This window comes from Microtus oregoni, unplaced genomic scaffold (genome assembly GCF_018167655.1).
Source record: "Microtus oregoni isolate MIOR12 unplaced genomic scaffold, Mior012 000003F_ref0000135, whole genome shotgun sequence".
NCBI lineage: Eukaryota > Metazoa > Chordata > Mammalia > Rodentia > Cricetidae > Microtus > Microtus oregoni.
In genome coordinates, this window is record NW_024543062.1 from 56,731,868 (window position 1) to 56,756,975 (window position 25,108).

Genomic DNA, 25,108 nt, shown 5'->3' on the forward strand with positions numbered 1-25,108 from the left:
ACCTGTGCATCTCCCAAGTCTCTGATGGACAGACTCCACAGCACAAGGTTAACCGACTGACTACAGCATGAGGATGATGGACAGACTACAGCATGAAGATGATGGACAGACTCTACAGCATGAGGATGTCTTGCAGAAGAGAAACCACATTCACCAAGATATGGTTAACTGTGAGCAACACCCAGAAATCTGTGGATCCAAGTTGAACCATCCTTACTAACTTCCCCTGATGACTCCCTGCTACATGAAAATTACTTTCCTCATCCTCCTGGCTCAGTGTGATGACGCCTGACATCTTTTCCCAGGTTTGGCCGTTCCTTCAGCTCACATCCATCAGCACCAGCGGAAACTCTTAAGGATGGAGCCAGGAACCTCTGTGTCATTCACTCTGCCAGGTGATTTGATACCTTTTAACTAGAAGAGCTCCTATGCTACAAACATTAAGTGTATCTGTCTGGAAAACCCTTGAGTACCCTAAGAAAAGAAGGCAGGATTAAAGTGCTTGGTATGGAATCCAGAAAAACAGCTCTCCAACAACAGACACACAGACAGACTTCTTTAAGAAAGTAAGAACATGAAGATCAGGCACCTATAGACAGATCAGCAGAAACACAAGAGAAAGGAGATGTGTTTAGCTGCTGGAGCAACACAGACAATCCCAGTCATCAAGAGAATTCATCAGGCCTAAGTCAATGTAGCTCCAGCCTTCTGATCTGGTTCTTTTCCGGAGCTGAACAAATGAATGGACAAAGCACATTTCTTCTGAAACACATCACTTTATAGAATGATAAGACTACAATCACCCATCAGAGCTACAGCAATCACACACTTGGAGAAAACAGCATTGACAATTTCATGCAACACATTTATTTTTCAAATGCCAGCAGCATGTCATCTGCCTGCAAGGATAACAGACTATCAAATTCGATTTAAAGAAAAAAAATCCTTACTGTACTAACTTCACTACATCTTCGAGATATGGCCAGAATGGGCCAGAAACCCCACTCCCTTAACACTAACCTAATTATAAGGAGACAATGTCCTTATCAAACTAGTTGCCATGGCTTCCTGTCTAAGGAAAATCTCAGCCATGAACAAGTTATGAATGGCCTGAATCAGATGCACATAAATACAGTTTCTGTCCCAAGCCCCACCTGACAGAACCCCTTAAGGAGGATTACCGGGAAATAACTGTGTGCTAGGAAATAACTGTGTGCTAACAGCAGGTCAGCTTTCCTCGGTGTCCTGGACCCTCTCAGGGCTCCTCACTAATCACCTTAGCCTAGGGACTTTTTTTTTTCTGAGTAAGAAAGCAGATTCAGGACTGGGGAATTGAATTAGTCAATAAAGCACTTGTTGTACCAGCATGAGGACCTGAGCGCCATCCCCAGAATCCACATTTAAAAACTAGGTGTAAAGGCACACATTTGCAATCCCAGCACAGAGAAGGCCAGCAAGAGTACCCCTGGGGCTCACTGGCTAGCCAGTCTGACTAACCTGGTGGGCTCTAGACTAATGAGAACCTGCCTCAAGATAAAATACAATAATTGAAGGTATATCACACCTGAACAATCACACTCAAGGTTGCCCTCTGACTTCTCCACACATGTGGATGTGCACACAGCTGTTCACATACCTGCACATACCTGTCAGGTCCATTCTGGCAGGTAGACAAAAGTCAGCATTCTCACGACCATGTGAGGTCTGCTCCTCTCTACCAAAGGATTCATTTCCTTATCTCTGGCAGAAAGAACAAACAGCTACTTGTAGTGACTATTAGTGTATCACAACTACCTGGTACCTGGTAAACATTTCAAAGCCCATGCTGGCATCCTAGCTGTTCTTACCCTAAACTCCCCCACTTCACAGACTGCTCTCCCGCTGGCTCCTCACTTCTTATAACCCTGCAATTTCAGCTCCATGTTCCCCTTTGCCTTCCTCTCCTAGTCCTCTCATCCCATCCCTTGGTCTCTCTGACCCCCACTGTTTTTGTCTCCCTCTCTTACTCTAATCTGCCCCTGTTTCTCTTCTGACCAGGCCCCATCTGCTGACCATGTTCAGTCTACTACTTTCTCTCTCTGCTCTGGACTCTTTGAGAAGTCTCTGGCCGTTCTTCTTCTTCATATCTGAAATCTTCAGTTTAACCATACATTGAGTGGTCATGATGCCAATTTATACCATATCCCCATAGAAGTCCACCCAAAAAACACGTATACACAAACATATATATATATATATATGCATATATATATACACATACATATATATACATACATACAGAGTGAGAGAGAGGAAGGAGGAAAGGAGGGAGTGAGGGAGGGAGGGAGGGAGGGAGGGAGGGAGGGAAGGAGGGAGGGAGTTTTATCTCCTGTCTGTTATATGTGTGCACAGGAAACAGTGTACAAATTTGTTCAGAACTCCAAAGAGTCATTAGTTCTTGGAGCTATTTCAGAGTTTTAAATATACCTGTGACCATAAAGGAAGAAGACAAACAAGAAGTTCAAAAGACAGCCTGCAATGCTCAGATGCAAGCCTTTGTCATTGGTAAATAATAGAATAACAGCCACAGGGATCTGTTCTCTGTATTTCAGTACTCCTGGGGAGACAGAAAGGACCCCAGGTAACACAAACAGACACTTTGAGATGAGCAGACAGCCCCCAGAGCTGATTTGTTTAGCATCTACTCAGATCTCTAAGCTCCCTTCTGGCTTTAAAATTCTCCATTCCTCTGATCTGGTTGTTTTGCACAGAGACTAAGCCTTTGAAATTTCATGCTAAATTTTGGTGATTACGGTTTTGTTGAAGGGGAGGAAATGATGCCCACAAAAAGCATATGCTTTTGTAAAAGATTAGCCACAGAGAGCCATGGCTTCCAAGCCAAAGAGTAAGGGCTGATTCTCACATCATTCTGGTTTGGAAGGCAGGAGAGACAGCTCTGTGCCCAGACCGCTATGGGAGGGGCTGCAGGCAAGTTCCCATTCTGAAGTCCAAGGCATTCATATTCACAGGCAATTAGACAGAAGATGTATAAGAGAGAGGATTGGGTGGGGAGGGGGTATGTAAGACAGGAAAGAAGGAAGGGAGGGAGGGAGGAGGGGGCATTAGGAAGGAAGGAGGCAAGGGGAGGAGAGATGAAGGGAGGAGGGGGAGGGGAAGAATTCAGAAGAGAGGAAGTATAAGAAATTTCCCCAGTCCACAGTATCTGCAGCAGCCTGGTCTCACAGGAAGCTACAAGAACTCTTACTGAGTCATTCTCTGTGCGTCCCTGCCCTCACCAGAATCTTTCCCATGGGAAGTGAATTAATACCAAGGGAGGCCTTGGATCCATATAGCCAGCTCCCTACCCTCTTCCCTGCCTCTTGCCTAAAAATCTGAGAGCCTGGCTGCAGGTTCTTGTCATGAAATCCACCCCCCTTTGCAGGAAGCTAAAGGAACAGACTTCCACTTCTGTCTTATGGGCTCTGAATCCTCTCTTCAGAGATGCTGCCAAGCAGGCTGTGTCTAGTGCCAGAGCTGGAAGTCTCCTTGGAGCCCCATGCTGTTGCTTCTTTGTCTGTCTTTTATGGAGTTAATAGCATCCCCAATGAACTCCTTTCTCCCAGGTATCTGTCCCAGTGTCATCATCTTGACACCCATTCTCCCACTCCAACTCCCTCACCCACAAGAGAAAGAGAAAAAAAACTTTGAAGGAACAAAGCCTGTGAAAGAAAGGGCAAAGTACAAAGGGGGGGGGAGGAGGGAAACAAAAAAAGGAGGAATGTTGTATGCAGCAGGGGAAGGGAGGGAAAGAAGAGGAAGAAGAGGAAGGAAAGAGCAAGCATAAGCACAGCAAAGACATTGTGTTTAGAAGTCAAGGCAGAATCGTTCTGAGCATGTGCCTTGCCTTCTGCTGTGCCTATGCTACAGATCCATATGAGGGGGAGAGTCTGGACTCTGGCTCCATCCATTAGCACCTGCTAGCAGCTCAGGACATGGTTACCTCCAAGGCTTTGATGGTTTATTATCTCTGCTTCCACACAGAGAATGGTTTTATGGCACCAAGAATTACACAGAGCTTTTAGAAAATCGGGCAATCTGACTGGGGTCATGTTGCTGACCTCAGACATCAAGGAAGTGCTGGCTGTCAATACTGAGTTCTACTTCAGCCTCCCAGCCCAGGAGCGCTGACTCTAAATGAAGAGGAGGTCTCTGTAGGTCTCACTTCCAAGTTATCAATCACACTGAAGTTATGAACTGGGGTCACTAGAGGTTGATGGCTTGGTCTTCTTGTTTGTAACTTTTGCAGATGTGGTCAAAGTTACACAGGGGGCTCATATCAAAGGACTGTGAACTATCTTTGGGGATCAAATACCTATGTTTTTATTCATTTAAAAGATTGTGTGTATGTGTGTGTTCACTTGTGTGCAGGTTCCCATGAAGACCAAAAGAGCACGTCAGACACCCTGGATATAGTTACTGACATAGGTCACCTACCACTGGTGCTGGGAACTAAAGTACACTTAACTGTTGGGCCACAGTGTACCACTTTTACTTAGCATTAAGTTTTCTAATAATGTGGAGATGAGGTAAAGACTTAACGTGAAAAACTTATTTGTACACTGGTACTATTATTGCAATGGAATGAACAGGTCTTTCTGCCCAGTCACCTGTAGGTTCAAAAAATGCACAAGAGGGGAGGAGATGACTGATGGGTACTACAGTTTGATCGCAATCAAGTGCCTGAATGAAAATCTTAGCTCACATAAAAAGTCAGGCATGATCAACCGGAACTGTTATCCAGTGTTGTGGGGGTACACAGGAGGATGACTGGGGCATGTTGATGCTAGCCTAGCTTCAGGTTTACAGAGGGTGAGAGACTCTCTATCAAAGGAATAAAACAGCCAGGGATACAGCAGGGCACTTCCTCTGGCCTCCATACCCTTGTGAATGCACTGCATACACTTATCATAATCACAACACAATAAACTGCAAAAATTACATTTGATCTCTTAAATTCATTTTCAAAAAGTTATGCAAGATTAAAAAGCAGGTATGTGGTGTGGGAAGTCCTTCTGTCTATGTGCTGTTTTTATTGGCTAATGAAGAAACTGCTTTCAGCCAATGGCTTAACAGAGTAAAGCCAGGCTGAAAGAGATAGATAGATAGATAGATAGATAGATAGATAGATAGATAGATGATGGGGTCAGGGAGAAGACAAGTAGCCACTGCCAGAGACAAACACCTCCGCTGGAACCTGGCGAAACATTGCTGGTAGGCCACGACCTCGTGGTGATGCGCAGATTAATGGAGATGGCTTAGTTTAGGATATCAGAGTTAGCTAGAAATATAATTAAGCTATTGGCCAAATAATATTGCAAATAATGTTTCTGAGTGATTATTTCATGGTCTGGGCAGCTAGGAATGAACGAGAGGCCTCCCCCAACAGGTATGACTTCTTGTCACCTAAACAGAGGACAATACCAAAACATCCTGGGACTATGGAGAGGGGATACAGCTTTGTGGAGCACAGCTCAGTGTTTGCCTGGCATGCACAAAATACGGAGTTCTTACCCCCAACGCTGAATAAATGGAGCACGGTGGCACACACCTCTAATCCCAGCACTAGGAATGTAGAAACAGGAGAATCAGAAGTTCAAAGCCATCCTCAGCTATATTAGTAAATCTGGGGCCAGCATGGGCTCCAAAAAAGAAAGACAGACATGAGACAGAAAAGAAAGCAGGTTAAAACAAACAATTCTGAAAGCCTTTACCTGGTCCTAAGGCATGCTGGGAAACGGAGTTGTACATGGTCTAAGGGTATGGGATAAATGACTAAAAATGTGTGTCCAACAGAAACTCATGATCTAAGTACGTTGACCAGACTCGAAAGCCAATAACTACAATAAATCGCCATGACTAAAGGAGCGACACTTAGTGAAACTTAATGGAGTCAGCAACTGAGATATGAAACAATGATTTCCTTTTTAAAGTGCTATATAGCAGTTTCCTTTAAAGTCCAACATTCCATCCTGGAGATCATCTCTTCAGACTACCAGATTTGGTAAGGTAGGCTCATTAATATCAGAAAGTAAACAATGCAAAACTAACCTACAAGTCTCAGGAAATCCCTAAAACTTACCATATGCACAGCCCCCATTTCCCCTGAATTAGGTAGTCAGTAAGTTCAGCTGAAGAAGGGAAGACTCTCACATCTGTGAAGCTTCCTGGAAGCCATACAGAGAGCATGGTTGTCTGTGAGTTATACATCCATGTTGAGTGGGCTTTTTAAGAAATAGATGCCTTAGAGTAGTCTGTGCCCTTGTAATTAACCCTTCACCCACACTCCTATAAATAACACCAATGAACCGAATGATTCACCAAATTGGACTTCAGTGGTATTATTTTTTGTTGGTTAATGACATGGATTGAATAGACATGGCACGTCTCCCCGGGAAATGTCGCATAACACAACGATTAAATATATATTAGAACTTAGATGATCTGAACAATTTTTTTAACTTAAAGTACAGCAAATTTAACTTTACTAATTAAGATTTTTCATATAAACCAAGAGCTTGTACATTTTAGTCATATAACCAAACCCAAAACTACTGTTATATTTATCTATATGTTTAATCAATGTGCTCATTAGGTGTGTGTGTAGATAGATGCAGATTCTCGATATGATCAGAGAATCTGTACTGTTAATATCTAGGTAGTTAATATTAACAATGGTTAAGTTATTAACTTTTCTAAAGGATCAATTTGTACCTTGTCATGGAGAATGGTGAATCTCATTCAAGGGAGAAGCCTGAATACTCTGTTCAATTTTACATGAATTCTTTCGGATAATTAGTTTGAAAAAAAATATAGTACCACAGGGCATCTTATCATCATTTTCTATTCCTCCCTGGAACATGGTCTGCCTCTCTCTCTCTCTCTCTCTCTCTCTCTCTCTCTGTGTGTGTGTGTGTGTGTGTGTGTGTGTGTGTGTGTGTGTGTGTGATTTTTGACAGCAGGTCTCATGTATCCCAGGCTAGCTTTAATTTTCCCATATAGCACAGGATGACCTTAAGTTTCTGATCCTCATGCCTCCATGCCTCTATTAACTAGCCTGCTGGCCTGCAGGAGCACCATACACACGTGATTTTTGCAGTGCTTGGGATGGAACCCAGGACTTTGAGCATGCTAGGCACCACTACCAGTATCTAGTTTTCAGAGTGTCTGTTCACCTCCCTTGATGGTGCAGCATTCAATGGAGGCTGCCTCGGTGTCTAGCCTTAGGTTTCCCCAGAGTCTCTGCACTCTATGAAGCCTTGCTGGGTCTGTTTTCAGATACCTTCATCTGAGTCATGCACAGGTGCACACACATTCATGTACCTCTGCATACACTTGTTCATACATCCACAGAAACACTTGGCACCACACACATCACCACCACATACAAAACACAAGAAAATAAGATAAGATGGTTTTTGTAATGATGACTGTAAGGCTGTCATCTGGCCTCTACATACATGCGCACACCCGCAAGCATGCCTCCCTCCACACATGCATGAAAATAAGTCGTTAAATGAGCAAATAATTAACAAATATAATTTGCCACAAGTGAAAAATTCCTAGACCTCAGTGCCCAGCAATCTCCTTTACTGACATCTAGGAGGGTTACAAAGAGGGATGCTGCATTGAGCCCAGGACACCACTGGCATGGGTCTGTCCACCAGCCCCCTTGCAGTTGTCAGTGCACTAAGGCACCTCCAGGGGAGAACTGAGGCCTGGGTGCCTGGCTTTGTCTCCTCTCTCTGAGTAAAACCTCCCTCTCTGCACAATGACAGACTCTCCAGGCCCTTCAGGGCTCCTCGGGAAAGTGATTAAACCTAAAATACCATTTGTGATCTGTTTTCCATCAGAGGGAGGAAGAAAAATAAAACTGATCTGATGCTGGGGGTTAGCTCCATGGGAAACTATGGCTGCAAGTTGGATCTTTGAGAATTAAATCCAATTGAAAATACATTAAAAGCTATTTAAAGAAATCTTCCCTGAGCCCTTTGTTAAGTGGAGAATCCTTCTGGAAAGAGAGAAGAGTGGTCACCAATTTGTCTTAATACAACTGGATTCACATGAATAGGACTTTCTCAAGAGGAGGTACAGGGGCCAAAGTGGGGAGGGCTGCACCTCCCCCCGACATACTCTCAGAGAAGCTCCCCCACTTACCCCTGCTACATATCCCCTGTACACAGAATCCTCCCATAGAATCTCACCACAGTGCAGAGAAAGGCTTGCACAAGGGAGAACACACTATCTGCATTGATGGGATCCAGGCTGAAAAGGCCCTACCTGCTGTGAGAGAAGTCACTGTCAAGGGACCATTGAAGCTAGGGTACCAGGCCCTGCAGTGTCCCGGGAGTCACCCACACATCACCATAGCAACAAGGGGAAGCCAGAAAACCCCTCACTTTAAAAGTACACAATAGAGATATGTGCATCACAGTCACAAGAAGCACACACTGGGCAGGAAGACAGACTTAGCTGCTTGGAGTCATGTGACCTAGGACAAGTTAGTTAATCTACTCTCAGCTTCTTCACCGGTATAATGAGAATGCTACTCTACCTCCATGTTTAGAAAGAATAAAAAAGCCATCTATTTTTGTAATGTGTGCATATATATATGTGCATATTCTGCATACATGTTGAGACCAGAGGCTGGTGCAGGGGTCTACCTTTGTTTTCATTTTATTTATTATTAATACTGTACCATACACATGCTTTGGGGAGACATGTCCATGGTATGCATTTAGAGGGCAAGGCATAACTCTGTGAAGTTGATTCTCTCTTTTCATCTTTCCAGGAGTTCTCAGAGTGGAATTCAGGTCCTCAGACTGGTGAGACAATCTCCTTAACCTGCTTAGCCATCTGCGGCCCCTCCTTATTTTCTGAGACAATGTCTCTCACTGTGCAATGCATGGACTTGGTAAGACTGGCTGGCCAGAGAGCCCTGAGCCTCCATGTGTCTGCCTCTCCAGTGCTGAGGCTGTGGGTGTTTGTTTCCAGAGGGTTCTGCGGAACTGAACTCAGATCCCCATGCTTGTGTGACCTAGTGAGCCAGTTCCATAGAGTCCTCATAAAATAAAGAAGGTCACTGTAGAAATGGCATCATTTGGCCTCTGAGGAGATGACTCAGCTGTTAAAAGTAGTTGCGCCTCTTCTAGAGGGCTCAGGCTTGACTCTCAGCACTTATAGTGAATGGTCCACAATTACCTATAATTCCAGCCCCTGGAATTCCAACACCTTCTTCGGGCCCCAGTGTGTACCCACACACATATAGTATATACTAACATAGGCACAAAAACATCCACACAAATAGCAAAAATAAAATAAGTCTTAAAAAATAAATAAATCATCACCACCATTTCCCTACTAGTAGATGACATATTAATAGTGTGTGTGTGTGTGTGTGTGTGTGTGTGAGACTAGCCACTTTCTTTCTCTCTCAGACAACAGTGTTCAGTGCAGATCAGAGCTACTCTATCCTAAACCAAGCACTGTCAGAACACACCTGGTCTATATCAAAGACTTTTCTCAACCAATGACAATAGACTAAACGGACTTCATTGACAGCTCAGCTCGACACTTAAAACACACTTTAACTCTAGAATTCCATGTTGCCCAGCACTCATGTCTAAGGTAGCAGCGTGCCCCAGTAGAGGATTAGATCCTCATTAGATGCAGGCTTTCTATATTAACCAGGACCTGGAGCTTCTGCCTGGTTAAGTTACAGAGACGCCCAATCATGCATTTTATCTTTTGGCGTGCATACACAGGTGCCCAATAAATGTTACTTTTGGTGATAATAAAACAAAAGCCAAACTTTCAAAAGCCGAGCTATCCAAAAGGCCATTGTCTACATTCTTGGCAGCCACCAGAGAGCCCGTTTTCCCAAGTCAGCAGCCGCTGAGGAGACTGGCCAAGGGCCAATTCCCAGGGTTGGCGCATTCCTGGGGCCTGGCAAGAAGCCACTGAAACCCTGCTTCCTCTTTCTCTTTATGTAGTGGAAAACTTTTTTCTACTTTGACCCCTCCAAGTTGTCCTCTGCTTCTCCCCCAATAAAGTAAAGGAAGGCAGTTAGATGGGAAATATTCTCCAGGTCCGTCCCCCAAACCCATCTATCTCCCACTGCTCCAAGTTGGCAGAGCTCAGAGCAACTGAAAACAGAAGGCAAACAAAGAGGAGCCTCACAGCCCAGCCCACTAGTCTGATCCCACAGGGACCCTGGAAGAAAGACTCAGCAGGACCCGGGGCACAGCAAGTCATTGTGCATGCGCTTGGAAGAGCATGGGCACTTCTGGAAGACTTTGGAATAAAACTGCCTGTTATAAATAGTCACTGGCCAGAATTCAGCTATGAGGGCAGAAACCCAAAAGTTCCAGAAAAAAAAAATACAATGTTCCATATTAAAAGGTCTGGCATAGCCATTAATAGGGAACTCCCAAGCAACTGGAGTAAGAAGAAAGGAATTCTGGGCTTGGCAAGAAACAACCTGTAGCAAAGGACTGGGGTGGACACTTCTGGCTGAAAGCATCCTGGCTATGCCATTTTCCTTCTTAAAAACCATATATGTATATTTTAAAAAGCAAAGGGGAAAAACCTGCCTTTTCTTTTTTTTTTTTAGTTTATCTCTTTTTTTTAATTTATTTATTTATTAAGGATTTCTGCCTCGTCCCCACAACCGCTTCCCATTTCCCTCCCCCTCCCCCGATCAAGTCCCCCTCCCTCATCTGCTCGAAGAGCAATCAGGATTCCCTGACCTGTGGGAAGCCCAAGGACTGCCCACCTCTATCCAGGTCTCGTAAGGTGTGCATTCAAACTGCCTAGGCTCCCACAATGCCTTTTCTGAATTCCCCCTTCTATATGTAGACAAAGAGAGCTGCCATCTTGTGTGCACAATACAGAGAAGAGGGCATGCAAGGCTCAGTGCTGCGTGCGCCCGAAGTTACTCCCCTGGATTCTTCCCCTTGGCCATGGAAGGAAAGGCAACTGTTTGCTTATATATAAGAGGTATAGAGGCTCAGAGAAGGCAGGCAAGATGGCCAAGCTCATACAGGCAAGAGGCATGCGTATCTAATGCAGGCGGGTTCTTCAGCCAAGCATGTCTGTACAAGATATGCGTTCCTTCATTTAATTATTATTGTGAGTATGTCCATGTAGACGTGTAAGGATGCAACTGTGGTGTTTGCAGCACGAGTGTGCACATGAATGTGGAAGCCAGCGGGAAACCTAGGCTGTCACTCCTCAGACATCAACCTTTGTGGAGCCTGGGTTTCTTACTACCCTGGAAGTCACTAAGTAGGCTAGACTTAGGTCAGTGAGCCCCAGGGATCTGCTGTCCCCATCTCCCCATTATCACTGGGATGACAAGTATCTGCCACCAGATCTGTTTTATTTTACACGAATACTGGGGATCAGAGCTCGCTCAGCAAGGGCCTTAACCACACCGCCATCTCCCTAGCCCAAGAATGTAGAATTCTAGAGAAGTGACCAATCTAACAGATCACCCTCCTATATAGCCAGTGTCATCCACAGGTATACCAAGCATCTTCATCCGGGACCCTGAGGAAAAGATCGTATCACAGGTGTATAGGACCCGAGTTCTGAAGATGTCTCGTCAGGATCAAGTTCAGGCAAATAGCCAGACTGAAAACCTACACACAGAAACTCACTTCAAACGCCATGTCAAAAATGGATTGTTGGGTGTGGTAGTGCCTACTTCCACAGCTGTAGCACACTCAGGAAGCATAGACAGCCTTGAATCCCACCACTCAGGTAGAGGTTCATAAAAATCTCTCCATTCATGACCAACCTGGTCTACATAGTGAGTTCTAGAACATTCAGGGTTGCATAAGAAGACCCTGTCTCAATAACCAGACAAATAAATAAACAAATAAACAAAAGGCTATGGGGTTAGGTAGATGGCTCGGTAGGCAAAGTGCTAACCTGACAAGCTCTGGGTAAGAGTAAAGGACCCTGTGCCAAAAATAAGGTAGAGAGCTGCTATCTCTGAGGAAGACCAACGCTGTACCATTGTTTCCACTGCTAACTGGGCATGCTTACACACACACACACACACACACACACACACATCACATCACACACAAAGCATACACACATCACACACACACACACACACACACACATACACTACCCACACGCATACACATACACATCTATCTATGCTTGGTTTTCCTCTCAACACAAGTTCACTCCCTTAGCCCTCCTGAGTGAATCCACCTTCCACACTTCCTGTCCTTGCACTGGTCCCAGAGTGGCACCAGAACACCTGTCCCTCTGACTTCAAATGGATTCAGCCGATGGCAGTCACTGTAAGGGACTAGAGCTCAGAGAAGAAAGAAGATGGCATTCTCATCTGCTGCTGTTAGGGACACCACTGGCCATGGTCCCTCCACCTAAGGTGGTGTTTTCTGCCAGCTGGCTGACTCCTCAAGCCTTGGGTTACTAGGAAGGGACAGCTATTGCCCTGAGACAGCAATGGCTCCTCCTTAGTACAGGATCCCGTGGGTCCTGATGTGTCTCCCACCCTCCCTGCCTGCCACCTCCTTGTTTCCCCTCCTGTGACCTGGCCTGAGGATCCCATCTGTCTTCCTCCCAACTGACAAAAATAACAGAGATGGCTTCTAGACTGTGGGGATTTCTTCAGATCCTTCTACCAGGATGAGATATATCTCACTCAAGTATCTCCTTCCCTCCTTCATTCCCTCTGTCCCTCCTTCTTTCCCCTTTTCTTTCATTTATCTTCCCCCTCATCCTCCCTCCCTCTCTTCTCCTTTCTTCTGTCTCCCTCCCTCCCTTCCCTCTTTCTTTCTCCCCCTTCTCTCTCTCTCCTTTCTGCCCTATCTCTCTCTCCCTCCCTTTTTTCTCTCTTTATCTCAGCTTTCTTCCCTCTTTATCAACTTCACCAAGCAGGCCACCCTATGTGACCCAGAAGATCCTGTCTGCCCTGTCCGCATCACCTCCTCCCATGCTCGCAGGGCCAGCTGGGACACCACATGAACAAAACAACAATGACAGCAGCAGCTTCATCGCTGGGCACCTCACTGATGCCTGCAAGCACTGTGTCTCCGAACAGTCCCCACTCACACTGAATGACTGCCAGGCCTCTGAGCTCTTCTACCTCCAAAGATGGCAGGCCTCCAACAAGAGCTTCCCATATAAAAAAATCCAACAGCCCCCAAGCTCCTCACAGCGCCAGCTCTGACAGATGGATCCCAGAATTCAGCAGACTAAATGATTTTATTTCCCTCAACACAGCCATGTGCATAAGGCAGTCTGTGAATGAACTGTACTAGGAAATCAACTAGGTTGAAGGCAGCCACTTCAAACCAAGGACCGAAGAGGTGCTGAAAGACAGAAGGGGAATCCACCTCTGAGGCACCTTCAGAAATGGACAATTATGATCCATTAAGCCCCATTAAGGGATGGAAATTTATGAGGAGGAAACATCTGGAATGGCCTAGAATGTAAAGGAACCAGGAAAAACCTCTGTGGGGGCTTATAGAAGGGATTCCAAACCAGAGAGAACTGTGAAACTCATCCACGGGAAGGAGACTCGGTATGCTCATCTGACGTTAAGTGGAGTGTTTGAATATGATGCTCCCGGATTGGCTCTCGAAATAAAAACTGAAATTGAGTTGGAGATGAAGGCTGTGAACCAAAGTGGCAAAAAGATCATAGATACTGGCTAAGCTTGGCCAACTTGGTACAGCCTGTGACCCCTGTAGGTGTTTAATAAATGTTAACTGATAATAAATGACAGCATAGGATGGACAATTAGTATACAACAGCTGAGATTCTGATGGTGATTCTGACACATGGACAGTTGGGACTATTTACACAGATGAAGCAATGGGAGCGAAGAAGCCCAATCGTTTAGCTGTGTGATGCACCTGCCTTGCACTAAGAGGCAGGAGAGGAAAATGTGCAGGAGAGAATGAATAGTGGTGGCCAGATGGGACAGCAGGAAAGTGTCCCAGGGTTACAGCAGAGCTTACCTAGGGTCTAGAAACTACAAACCTAGTATAAACCTAGCACACCCAGGCAGATATTAGAGGCTCTATAGCTTTCTTGGTAAACTTTTGCTACAGGAAGTGCAGGGAAACCACAGGTTAAATTTAGGCTGATATTGTAAAGAGAAAAAAGTAAGTCCTTCTCTTTGTGCTAAGAACTTTTATCAATAAAAGCAGAAGGGTAATTGCTTTTTCAATCCTGAGAAAGAAAGAGAGCTAGCAAGCGGGGGCTGGGGGATGATGGGGTGTACAGGTCTTGCAGAGGCCATGCGTCAACCTCAAGTGTCATTCTTTAGGGTATGTCAACCTCACTTTTGAGTCAGGGTCTCTCAGTGGCCTGGAGCTCACTGGTTAGAATACACTAGCCAGCCAATAAGGCCCAGGAATCCACCTGTCTCTATCTCCCAAGGACTTAGGTTACAAATCTCTGCCACTGTGCCTCGCTCTCTTACTGGGTTCTGTTGGTGTGGTAAGCACTTCACCCACAATGTCATCTTCCGAGCTGCACAAATGCTGTTGCTTGTCCTGCTGAGTGCATGCTGCTAGCGCTCGGCTCCCTGAATACACTAGATTGTTAGAGTTTCACACACTAGCAGAAACCCTGCTTTGCATTTCTGGGCCCTCATGTGGCAAAGCGTTGCCCACCAGGTGCTCAGTTCTTGTACCCGCCGGTGAAGAAAGGGCACACAGGAAGAGTGTCTCACCGTTGGCAGATAGGGCATCAGAAAACAATCCCATGGGATGAACACCCTGAAAGTGAGAATGTAGGAGGAACATGCCAGAAGGATGGATACTCCAGAGCCTGGTGGGTTTGAGGGGTTTGAGGATCTACCCGCAAAGAGATTGATTAACACACTGCTGTTGTTATGGACAAAGCACTGGAGAGCCTGCCATAGGAAAAGGCAGTAAAATCAGTTGCCATGGAAACTCAGAGGCTCTGATAATGCCCGTTATTGAAAGATGGTGAGACACCAGGAAGATGACAAGCGAATCTTAGTACCATAAGGAAACAGGGTATGCCAAGCAAACATCTCCACCCATTTGTCCTTATTCCTGCCAAGGATGCAAGATAATTCCCTGCCTCATCAATAACAGCATCTGCAAACGCTTTCAAAACATGTCTAGTTTCTATTTTGATTTACTGATCTCAGAGACTCCAAGGATGCAAAGAACTACAACATGAGAGACTGACAGGTAGCACTTACTGCCCTAGCTAAACACAGTTGATGATGGAGGATGGGGACTACGGAGCATCTACTCCATGTCCCCAGAAAGGAAGTGGTCCATGGGCAGATGCCTGGGAAGCACTCAGTGCAATTAAACTGCCATACCTTCCTCAGGTTACAGATGCCCTTGAGAAGTTTATGATACCACATGGATTTTCCCTATAAAAATGTATACATACACATTAAAATGAAGCATTTCATTCAATTCAAAGACTTGGGAGTCATTGGCAGCCAGGTGAACCTGCTTGGTGAACTCTAAGCCAGCGAGAGAATCTGTCTCAAAAACAAACTGTAATGATGCTACTCCTGTCCACTGGCCTCTACACACACACACACACACACACACACACACACACACTTCACATGCACACAATGCGCCTGTACACAGGAACATGTATACACACACATAAACACACATGCGCATACACACATACAGAACATACACAGCAGCATCATATTGCATGAGTAATATGTTATCTTCTCACTCCAATCATTGCAAACAGCAACAGCATCTCTCCATACCTGGATTCCATGCTAATGTCTGGAGATCACAGACAGATAGCTACCCACAGGGAAGCACAAACCCATTTTCATCACACTAAGCACAGTCCATGTGTCAGGCTTTAGGAGCACAAACATGGATAGGCCATGGCCTATGTCCTCTTAAAAGTTATCTTTGAACTCCATCAGGGGTGATCTGCTTCAAGGTGTAGGGACAGCTGGTCATGTCTGGAGGCTGACTGGGTAGCCAGAATCAGAAGAGTTGTTACTAGCACCTGCTGAGTAAAAGGCTGGTGTTCTGCTAACCATCCCACAATGCACAGAACACGCCTACCACATGGAATTATTGGGTCTACAGTGTCAATACTGTCAAATGGTGCATGTGGCAATAAGTTAAATCAAGTGACTAAAATCCCATCAGGGAGGACATTTTGATAATATCCTTCATTATCTGGGCCCAGACATAAGCTGGTAGAGTATCTTACTAGCCTACATAAACCCTGGATTCTGTTCCTAGTGCTGTATGTTAGCCAGGCACACACCTTCTTCCTAGAGCTCGGTACAGAAGCAGAATCAGAAACACACAGTCATTCTGGGCTACACAGTGCCTGGTCTAGTTTCATTCAGCTGCTGTCATGAAACATTCTAGCTAAAGGCAGTTTAGGGGGAGAGAGGCTTTTGGTCAACTTATAACTTACAGTCTATCATTGAAGGAACTCAGGGCGGTTCAAGCAAGAACTTAAAGTAGAAACCATGGAGGGGCACTGTTTACTGGCTAGATCGTTCAGGCTTATGCTCAGCTAGCTTTCTTACAAAGCCCAGGATCACCTGCCCAGGGAATGGTGCCACCCACAGTGGGCTGGGCCCTCTGACAACAATTAATAACCAAGACCAAACCCCCACAAACATGCCCACCGAGTCAACCTGAGCTGGGCAATCCTTCAAATAAGACTCCCTTCTCAAGTGACTCTTGGCTGTGTCAAGTTGACAGTTAGAGCTAATTAGACAGCAATTTTGAGGCAAACCTGGCCTGAATGTGACCCTGTCTCAAAAACAATTGGATGGGGACATTTTCACGGGAGCCTTTGAAGAGGTGGCCATTGTTTCAGTTTACTGAGGGGAACAAAGAAAAGTCTCTCCCAGAGAAAGCCTAAAGGATGAAGGATGCCTCCTGGGTGGCACCAACTGCTAGCCTAGCAGTGAACTAAACAATAGCGTTCCCTCTGGAAGTGGGAAATCCTGCTGGTTCTATACCGTCAGTCAGCAGTCTAGCCAAAAAATCTGCTTAGTTCTTCAATATCAGTGTAGAACCCTGCTGCACCTGGCCAGGAAGGACAGCTACCTACCAGCTGGGTGTGCTCCACCTCCCCCCAGCTACTCCCCTGGGGCAATAAAATGCTTTCTAAACTGGAGGGGGGGAGGGTTGGTTCAAAGATCTGGTTAATCTGAATAAGAAAATCACAAGATCGGAAAGCAGACCTAAGCCCACGTTTCAGTACTCCTGTTGCTTATTCCGTATGACTCCCTCCCTCCCTCCATCCCTCCCTCCCTCCCTCTCTCCCAACACCACGCCTCGAGGGATTGTGTTTTCTGCAACCAGACTGGTCTCCCTTATCACTGGGCATGAGTGTGGCAGGTGTTGTAGTACCCATGAAAGTTTCTGGTTCTGTCAGAACAGCTGGAGGCCTCTGGGGCAGGGCAGCAACACAGAGAGTCTCCCTGTGGCTGTCATAGAAGAGATTTCCACTTGGGAGCTTTAACGTACACAAAGCCAGACCCAACCCAAAATTTCAGCCTCCTCACCAGTCCCAAGCCTGGACGACGCTGAGGCACGGACCAAGCTGCAGATTTCTTATTTGTAAAATAGGGACATCCAGAATTCTTCCCTTAAAGAGCTGTTGTATTAGCCAACAATTTCCATATAAAGCATTGAGTAGACAGTCTGGCATGTATTTAACTTCAATAAATTTCTGCTACTATTACTAAGGGAGGGAAGCCATTGTGGTTCAAAACTTAACGTGTGATTTGCCAACCAAACACGCAGAGCTGCCAGCTAAGGTAGCTCCCACTGGCCTTCCTCCCCACTTGGGAACCTACATTTTTTCATTTCCCTTCCACTTAAATACCACTTTATCCTTATAAAGGGTCATTTAGGAAGTGAAATCACCAACATCAAAGACTAAAGATTATAACTGTGGACATGTGTGAGATCTCTCCCAACTTCCCTCTCCCCACTTTTCCTTCCTCCCACATACACATACACCTGATATACACACACACGTGTGCAGACACCACCCACACTTCAAATTCCTCTGTGCCTATCCTCCAAGTTGTCACTAAAGGACATGGACTGTTTTTCCTTCTTTGTTTTTCTTCATCTGAACTACATGTTCCTTCATTCTATAGTTTCTCCAGCCTAAAAAAAATGTTTAAGAGCCACTCTAAGAGTGCTATAATTTCTAACTCAACTCTTCATGATTTGACTAAGGAAAATAAAAAGGTAATAAGGTTAATAGTACCTTATTCTTAGGATACATGAGGAGAAAATTTCTTCTGCAAAGTTTAAATGAGGGAATCACCACTGGGTCTCCTAGCTCACTTTGGTCATAATGGTTATTGCACTAGAGTCTCGAGCTGTGAAGACTCCATGCTTCCTTTTCATTCACCTAATTTCCCCAAAGGACATCTCTTCCTAGGCTAATATTTAGTGAAAAATAAAAAATAGAAATGAGAAATGGAGACCTGGGTTCTTGGCCTGATCTTATTCTTCTGGTTAGCTTTAGGAAAAGCAGGAAACTTCTCTGGGTCTTAACTCTTTCTTATATTAGGCAATGGACTACAGAACCAATACATCCCTAGTTTACCAATCCGGGATACCAAAGAGAAAACTGGGCGATGGTTCATTTGGTAAAGCATTTGACTTGTAAGCATGAGGACCTGAGTTCCATTGCCAGAATGAATGTAGGAAGAAAAAATAAAACAAAACTCGCCAGGCTTAGTATAACAAGCTTGCTGGGGTGGCAAGGATGGGCAGATCCCTGGGACTTACTGACCAGTGTAACCAACTTGGCAAATTCCAGGCCAAAAAAACAGAGAGCCAGCAAGATAGCACATTTGGTAAAGCACTCAGTGCACAAGCAGGAGGAGCTGGGTTCGAGTCCCAGAACCCATATAACAAGCTGTCATTGGTGGTATATGCTTGTGATCCCAGAGCAGGGGAGGCAGAGACAGGTGGATCCCTGTGGCTTGCTGGCCCACCAGTCTCCTCTTTTAAAATTACCAGGCCAATGTGAGGCCCTGTCTCAAAAAACAGGGTGGGTGCCAATATGATGGCTCAGTGGGTAAAGGGACCAAGGCTGCCACCAAGCCTGAGGACCTGAGTTTAATCCTCAATACCCTCATAATAGAAGGACAGAACTGACCCCAGAAAGTTGTCCCCTGCCTCCACATACATGCCTTGCCATGTAAACATGTGCACACACACAAAGTAAATAACTACACATATCCTTCTCTTTACCAACAGCATCCATAGAATTCCACTCTTCTGGCTCACCCTCGGACTTGGTCAAAGGTCTTTTATTAAGGACTGGTGCTATGGAGTATTGAAAGACAATAGCTTAGCATGTTTGCCTTGACAGGATATTTGCATATTAGTTGAGACTAGAAGCAAAAATAGGTGGCTCTGGAGACCAACCAACCAGAATGCTATTTCTGGATTAAAAGAATCCTTTTGAACTGTTCTCATCGTACCATATGGCTGTTGCTGTCTCTGTCTCTGCCTAAGCCAAGACAGATCAGACTGGCGTGACAATGTTCATGAAGACTTTCTCCTGCAACAGAGGCTGAGAAAATACCCCTGTATACCAGCTTTCCCAGAAGTTGTAAAGGGAATGGACACAGGAGAACACATACCTCATTTGCCCATTTCCATGCAGATAGCACAGGATCTGGTGTGTGAGGTGTGGCTGCATCCACAGAAAAGAACACTTAATGCATTACCAGCGTCTGTAGCCTTGGCGATCACGCTGGTCAACATGAAGCCTACAGTCGGCACCAGGTTCAGGGTCACATGAAAGAACTTGGCATGAGGATAGTGTGCATATCCCATTCTCAGCGTCCAGAACCTCACTCATGAAAAGGGAAGTGGCCATGATCACAAAAAAAAAAAATAACTAAGTCCACAGATTTAAAAAACTACTGCATTTAAAATTTAAAAGAATTCTACTCTGGACTCAGAGTAGAATTGAAGGGGCATAACTGACAAACCCATTCGTCAGTTGTGTGGGATGGGAGAGGTGGACATGGATACGGAGGTGTGTGTGCGTGTGTATATATGTGTAAGAGTAGTGCAACGGGCGATCCGAGCATTCCTCAGGCACCCTGGTCCACCACAGTTTGTTTTTGAGAAAGAGTCACTCACAAGCCTGGACCTGACCAAATCATCTGGGCCAGCTGTCCAAGCAGTCTTGGAGGTCACCTGCTCCACTTCCGAGCACTGCCATCACACCTGGCTTCTTCACACGTGTACTTGAATAGCATGCAGGTGCTCATGCTCCCTAATGCCCAACGACGCTTTATCAGCCATGTTCCACATAGCGGTCTCTAGAACAGTTGCTGTCAGCACAGCACAGCCCTGATACTCACACAAAAGAGGGGGCCAAGAGCAATCTACAGTTCCCTAATGAGAGGACTGGGCTAAAGGAGGGCCTTCGTCTGATTTCCCGCTCTGGTCACATGGAACATGGAACAGAAGAGGTAACTTACATGTGGTGATCCAGAGCCTGTGGAAAAGAAGTCCAGCTTCTAAGCACAGAGACAACCTGTTTCCCTGCACTAACCATATCCTCACACACCAAGGGAAACCCAGTCATGCTGTTAAGAATGATGTCCACTGGGCCAGCAAGAGGCTGTGGTTGGTAAAAAGTATATGCCGAGCAAGCCTGACAACCTGAGTTTGGTCTCTGGCACTCACATAGCAGGCTGGATATGGTGCGTTCACCTGAGATTCCAGGGCTGCTATAACGAGATGGGAGGTGGAGACCAGGGAACCAGTGGGAAGTTCCAGGGCCAGCTAGCCTGGAATACACAGCAAGCAGCCGAGACGAGAGAGACTTTGCCCCAGTTAGGTGGAAGGCAAACTGGACTCCTGGAAGCAGTTCTATGATCTCCACAAGAATTCACCACACTCTCACACACATGCACAGCGTATGCACACATGCTAAATCCAGTTTTTTAAGGAATAGTGTCCACCAGAGTGAGAAAGAAATGTTATGTAGGATGAAATGGAGCCCTCGGCCACTTTCTCGGCTCTTCAACACTTCAGAGCTGTATTGAATTTTTGTTCAGCTCCACAGTTTACTCATGCTGGAGCAACTACACATAGGCCTGGCATTTGGACTGAAGGCACAGGCGCATTTTTGTACAGGCTAATGTCTATTTCAGCCAGAATTAATGCAATTATATGTAATGTTGACAGATTATGACATTTACCTATTAAGACACTATACAAACATTCCAATAATTTGCTGGCTTTTGAGTTTGTAAAAAATAAATGAGCCCAAATCTCAAGGGGTGTTGCTAATGGGGTAAATGGAATCAGGGTTTTAGGAGCTGGGCGTTCAGGAAATAACAGTCAAAGAATAACGTATTTGAAGCCAAAACACATACAGTGGTCAGTGAATATTAGCACTTACCACAAGACTGCTGTCCAGAGAGAGTCTTTTACCAAAGTCCCTTTTATACAGCTGTCTCTTCCCCTCCATGGGTGAGTGATGGATTTTCCTTTGCAATTTATCAGAATCCCCCTTCTGTCTCCACGGCCACTGCAAAAAGTGAACATAGGTTTTGTGATCAAGCACAGTGTTTAAACTTTTCATTTTGCACTGTTCCTACCAGAAACTAGGGCCAAAAAAGTGCCCAGACCCAAACAGTAAGTCTAACACTTGCGAGGCCTCTCGGCTCGCAAGACTTCTCTCAGGGGCACACACTTGAGCCATCTTTGTGGAGGTGCACGTATTTTTATAGTTTGTGTTTGCAGGGCTGGGGGATGGGCTGGCGCGTTAAATCAGCAGACTGTGCCAAAAGCAAACTCTGCATCACGCCACACTTGCTCCGTACCTGTTTTCTTTCCATCTGCCGGAACAAGTCTCTTTCTGTGCACACAGGTGCTGTCTGCAAAGCCCATGAGCTCAAACCCAGAAAACCACACTCCAGAACCACACAGAACTTTGGCTCCCTGGGATCCAATGTGCTCCTCTGGCCTCCCTGGGCAACTGCACTCACATGCAAATACCCCCACAGAGATACATCATTTTGAAATTAGAATAAATCTCTTGAAATGTCATTTCAAGTTTTTGAGCATTGGAAGATCCATTGGTTTTGAGGAAGCCAGGATCAGTAGACTCTGGATAGTGTCATCATGGACAGCACCTATTTATAGAACACTACCTTTAGCACACAGCTCATCAAGGATTACATGGATGCTGCTTGTTCTCAAATGAGCAAGAATTTTGCTTAATAAAAGTTCACCACATGTATTAGGTTCCAAGTTTCAATTGTAAAAGACCAAAAACAAAAAAAGGGAATGTGCCCTGGTGACTTCATGCTACAGTCTCCCCACACCCTTGAGTCCAGGCAGCACAAGGTCGAGTCTGTGTGTTAACTTTTAAAAAGGAAATGAGAGGTTTTGAGAGAATGGAGGATGGACCTAGGAAAGATAAGGATAGGAATGGGAGGCAAATACAATCAAAAGGTATTGTATACACACGTGAAACTCCCAAAATAATTAATAAAATGGGTATATTTTTAAAAAGAAATGGATTTGATTCTATTTTCCTTACCCTTTGGCCATACGGCCATAGAGAAGTCATTCAACCTCTCTGCATGTCTTTTTACTCTCAACTGTTATAGTCATTTAATTGTATCACTGGAAGAATGTGGGAACTGTTGAATAGTAGAGTATAACGTACAGTGAATTATAAATATCAACAGGTAATCTTAACAACTACTGAATAAAATTCACTATGCCTTTGATGGTTCAAAGAACAGTTGAAAATATAGAAATTGCCTATTATCCTACAAAACAAGATAGCCAAGTAGGCCAGATACAGAATGTTGTGACAAAAGCTATGCAAATTAGTTTTTTGTTTACTCTTTGACAGTTTCACATACACACACATAATAAATTGTGGTTATTTTCTCCCCTCTTCCCTTGTCTCATCCCCTTCTCTCGCCCACTGAATCTCTTCTTTCCAACACATCCCTTTCCTACTCTCTTGTCCATTTGTGTGTATGTGTGTGCACGCATACTCACTGAGTTGCTCTCATGATTTAGTGTAGTTATCTCCTAGAGCATGGGCAGCTTACCAGTGACTATACCAGTGAAGAAAACACTGCCTCCTATGCCAGCAACAAATAACCGCCTATAGCTAGCTCCTCAGGATGGGAACTCCTCCCATCCTTGGTAAAACACTGAAGGTACAGGCATAAAACTGAAAAGATTATGTGACCCCACTCTTAATTGTTAGACGTCTAGCCTGTATCTGTACTTGACCTTATAGTCACCTCTTGTTTCTGGTTTCCCCCATCACAAAGATTAACCTAGATGTTCTACAGAGTCTACCCAAAGCTCATCCACTCTGGTAAGTGAATGGGCTCAGTTCTGGATTCTTCCTCCATCGTGGTATCATGCCCTAGGCAAATAGTCCAGAGCACTTTAAGAGGAGAGAAATAAAGCGGTATACAAGTGAGCATGTGTGCATTCATTTCTCCTCTTTACTAAGGATGTCATATAACCAGTTATCTCAAACCACCACCATGGTGACTTCCCCAAAGTGATGGACTGTACCCTGGAAGGGTGGGCTAAAACAAACTCTATCTACCACAAGTTGCTCCTTGTCAAGTTATTTTTCTCTCCAGCAATACCAGTGAAAGTAAAATAGCCTACATCTTGCCAACAGGTCTTTAGAGCCCCCCAAAACCCTAAGTGAATTCTGACAAGTCTGCTTTTATCTTAACTCTCACACCATCCTGTCTGATCTCCCTGCCCCCAGTTCAGGAGCTGAACCTGTCTTACTTTCATCAAAAAATCTTCACAAAATACATTAGGTGAGGATTCCCTTTCTCTACCGATTTTCATAGAACATCCATCACCCTTAATACCCAAGATAGTCTCTTACATGTAACAAAGTCTAAAGGTATGTGTGTTTTCAAATGAAGATGTTAGATATTAGTTCTATTACCATAGGGGAAAGTGTTTGTCAACTGATACTGCTTGGAGACCTGCCCTTCAGACTTCTACCTTGCCATGACTGTAGTCATTGTGGCTAAGATTGGCCTAGAGAAGAGTAGTTATGACACAGAGAGACTGCTGGGGATAACAACCTCCCCTCTATCAAATGGATACTTTCCTCAGTTTTAATCCTCCCCAACACAATAGGTCATCAGTTCACAGACAGCATGTATATTCTGAGTGCTTACTACATAGAATACCCAAGCCCTAGATGTTGAAAGCCATGTATAAGGAAGAGTAGCCGTGGTGACATAGCTCTTCTGGTAAAGTGCTGGACATGCAAGCATGAAGACCTGAGCTGGATTCCCCAGAACCCATATTAAAACTAAGAGCAATACTGTGCCTGAAATTCTAGTGCTAGGGATGCAGAGACAGAGGGATGCCTGGGGCTCACTGGCTATCCAGTCTTTTCTGGATCTGTGAGTTCCAGATTCATTGAGAGGCTCTGTCTCCAAAATTAATGTGGGAAGTGATAAAGAAGACACTGGGCATTGTAGCTCTGACCTCTCTACACAAACACACACACACATACCTATGTGTGTGTGTTAATAAGACAATTAACTTGAGTATTTTTTCCAGTGATTGACACACAGTAGGTGGTCAGGATTAAATATTAGAATATTGATCAACCCTCTAGTACACATAGTAAAATCAGGAAAGACACTAGGTAATAATTCTATGTTTCACTATAGCTCAAGAAGAATGTCCCCAGGGAGAATGAGAATCTTTGTAAAATTCCTAGGATAGACGAGTTCATCTGCCTGCTTGGTTTGCTTAATTCTTTCACATACTTCAAGCTGTCAATCATGTAATATAACGGTAGAAATGACATCCAAATTACTTGGAAACAATATTCTATAAGCACTGAATAATGTTAACATTCCAGGACAATAAGGATCAACCCCCAATGAGCAATATGGTGACAACAAAAGTCCTGGCTGTTTACCTGCCCAGTGGAATCACCATCCCCACGCCAGAAATGGGAACATTTGCTAGCTGGGGCTGGGGAAACACCTCAGTAAGGAAAGTGCCTG

The 25,108-nt window shown here is 44.9% G+C and overlaps 1 protein-coding gene across 1 annotated transcript in view; it reads right to left on the reverse strand.

The window, feature by feature from the left end:
- Window positions 1–21,546, reverse strand: part of Nckap5 (NCK associated protein 5) — a 769,956-nt gene extending 748,410 nt beyond the window's left edge. Inside the window, exon 1 of the mRNA XM_041648822.1 lies at window positions 21,478–21,546. Coding sequence (XP_041504756.1) covers window positions 21,478–21,546 — 69 coding nt within the window. The remainder of the gene's footprint in view (window positions 1–21,477) is intronic.
- Window positions 21,547–25,108: the final 3,562 nt, after the last annotated feature.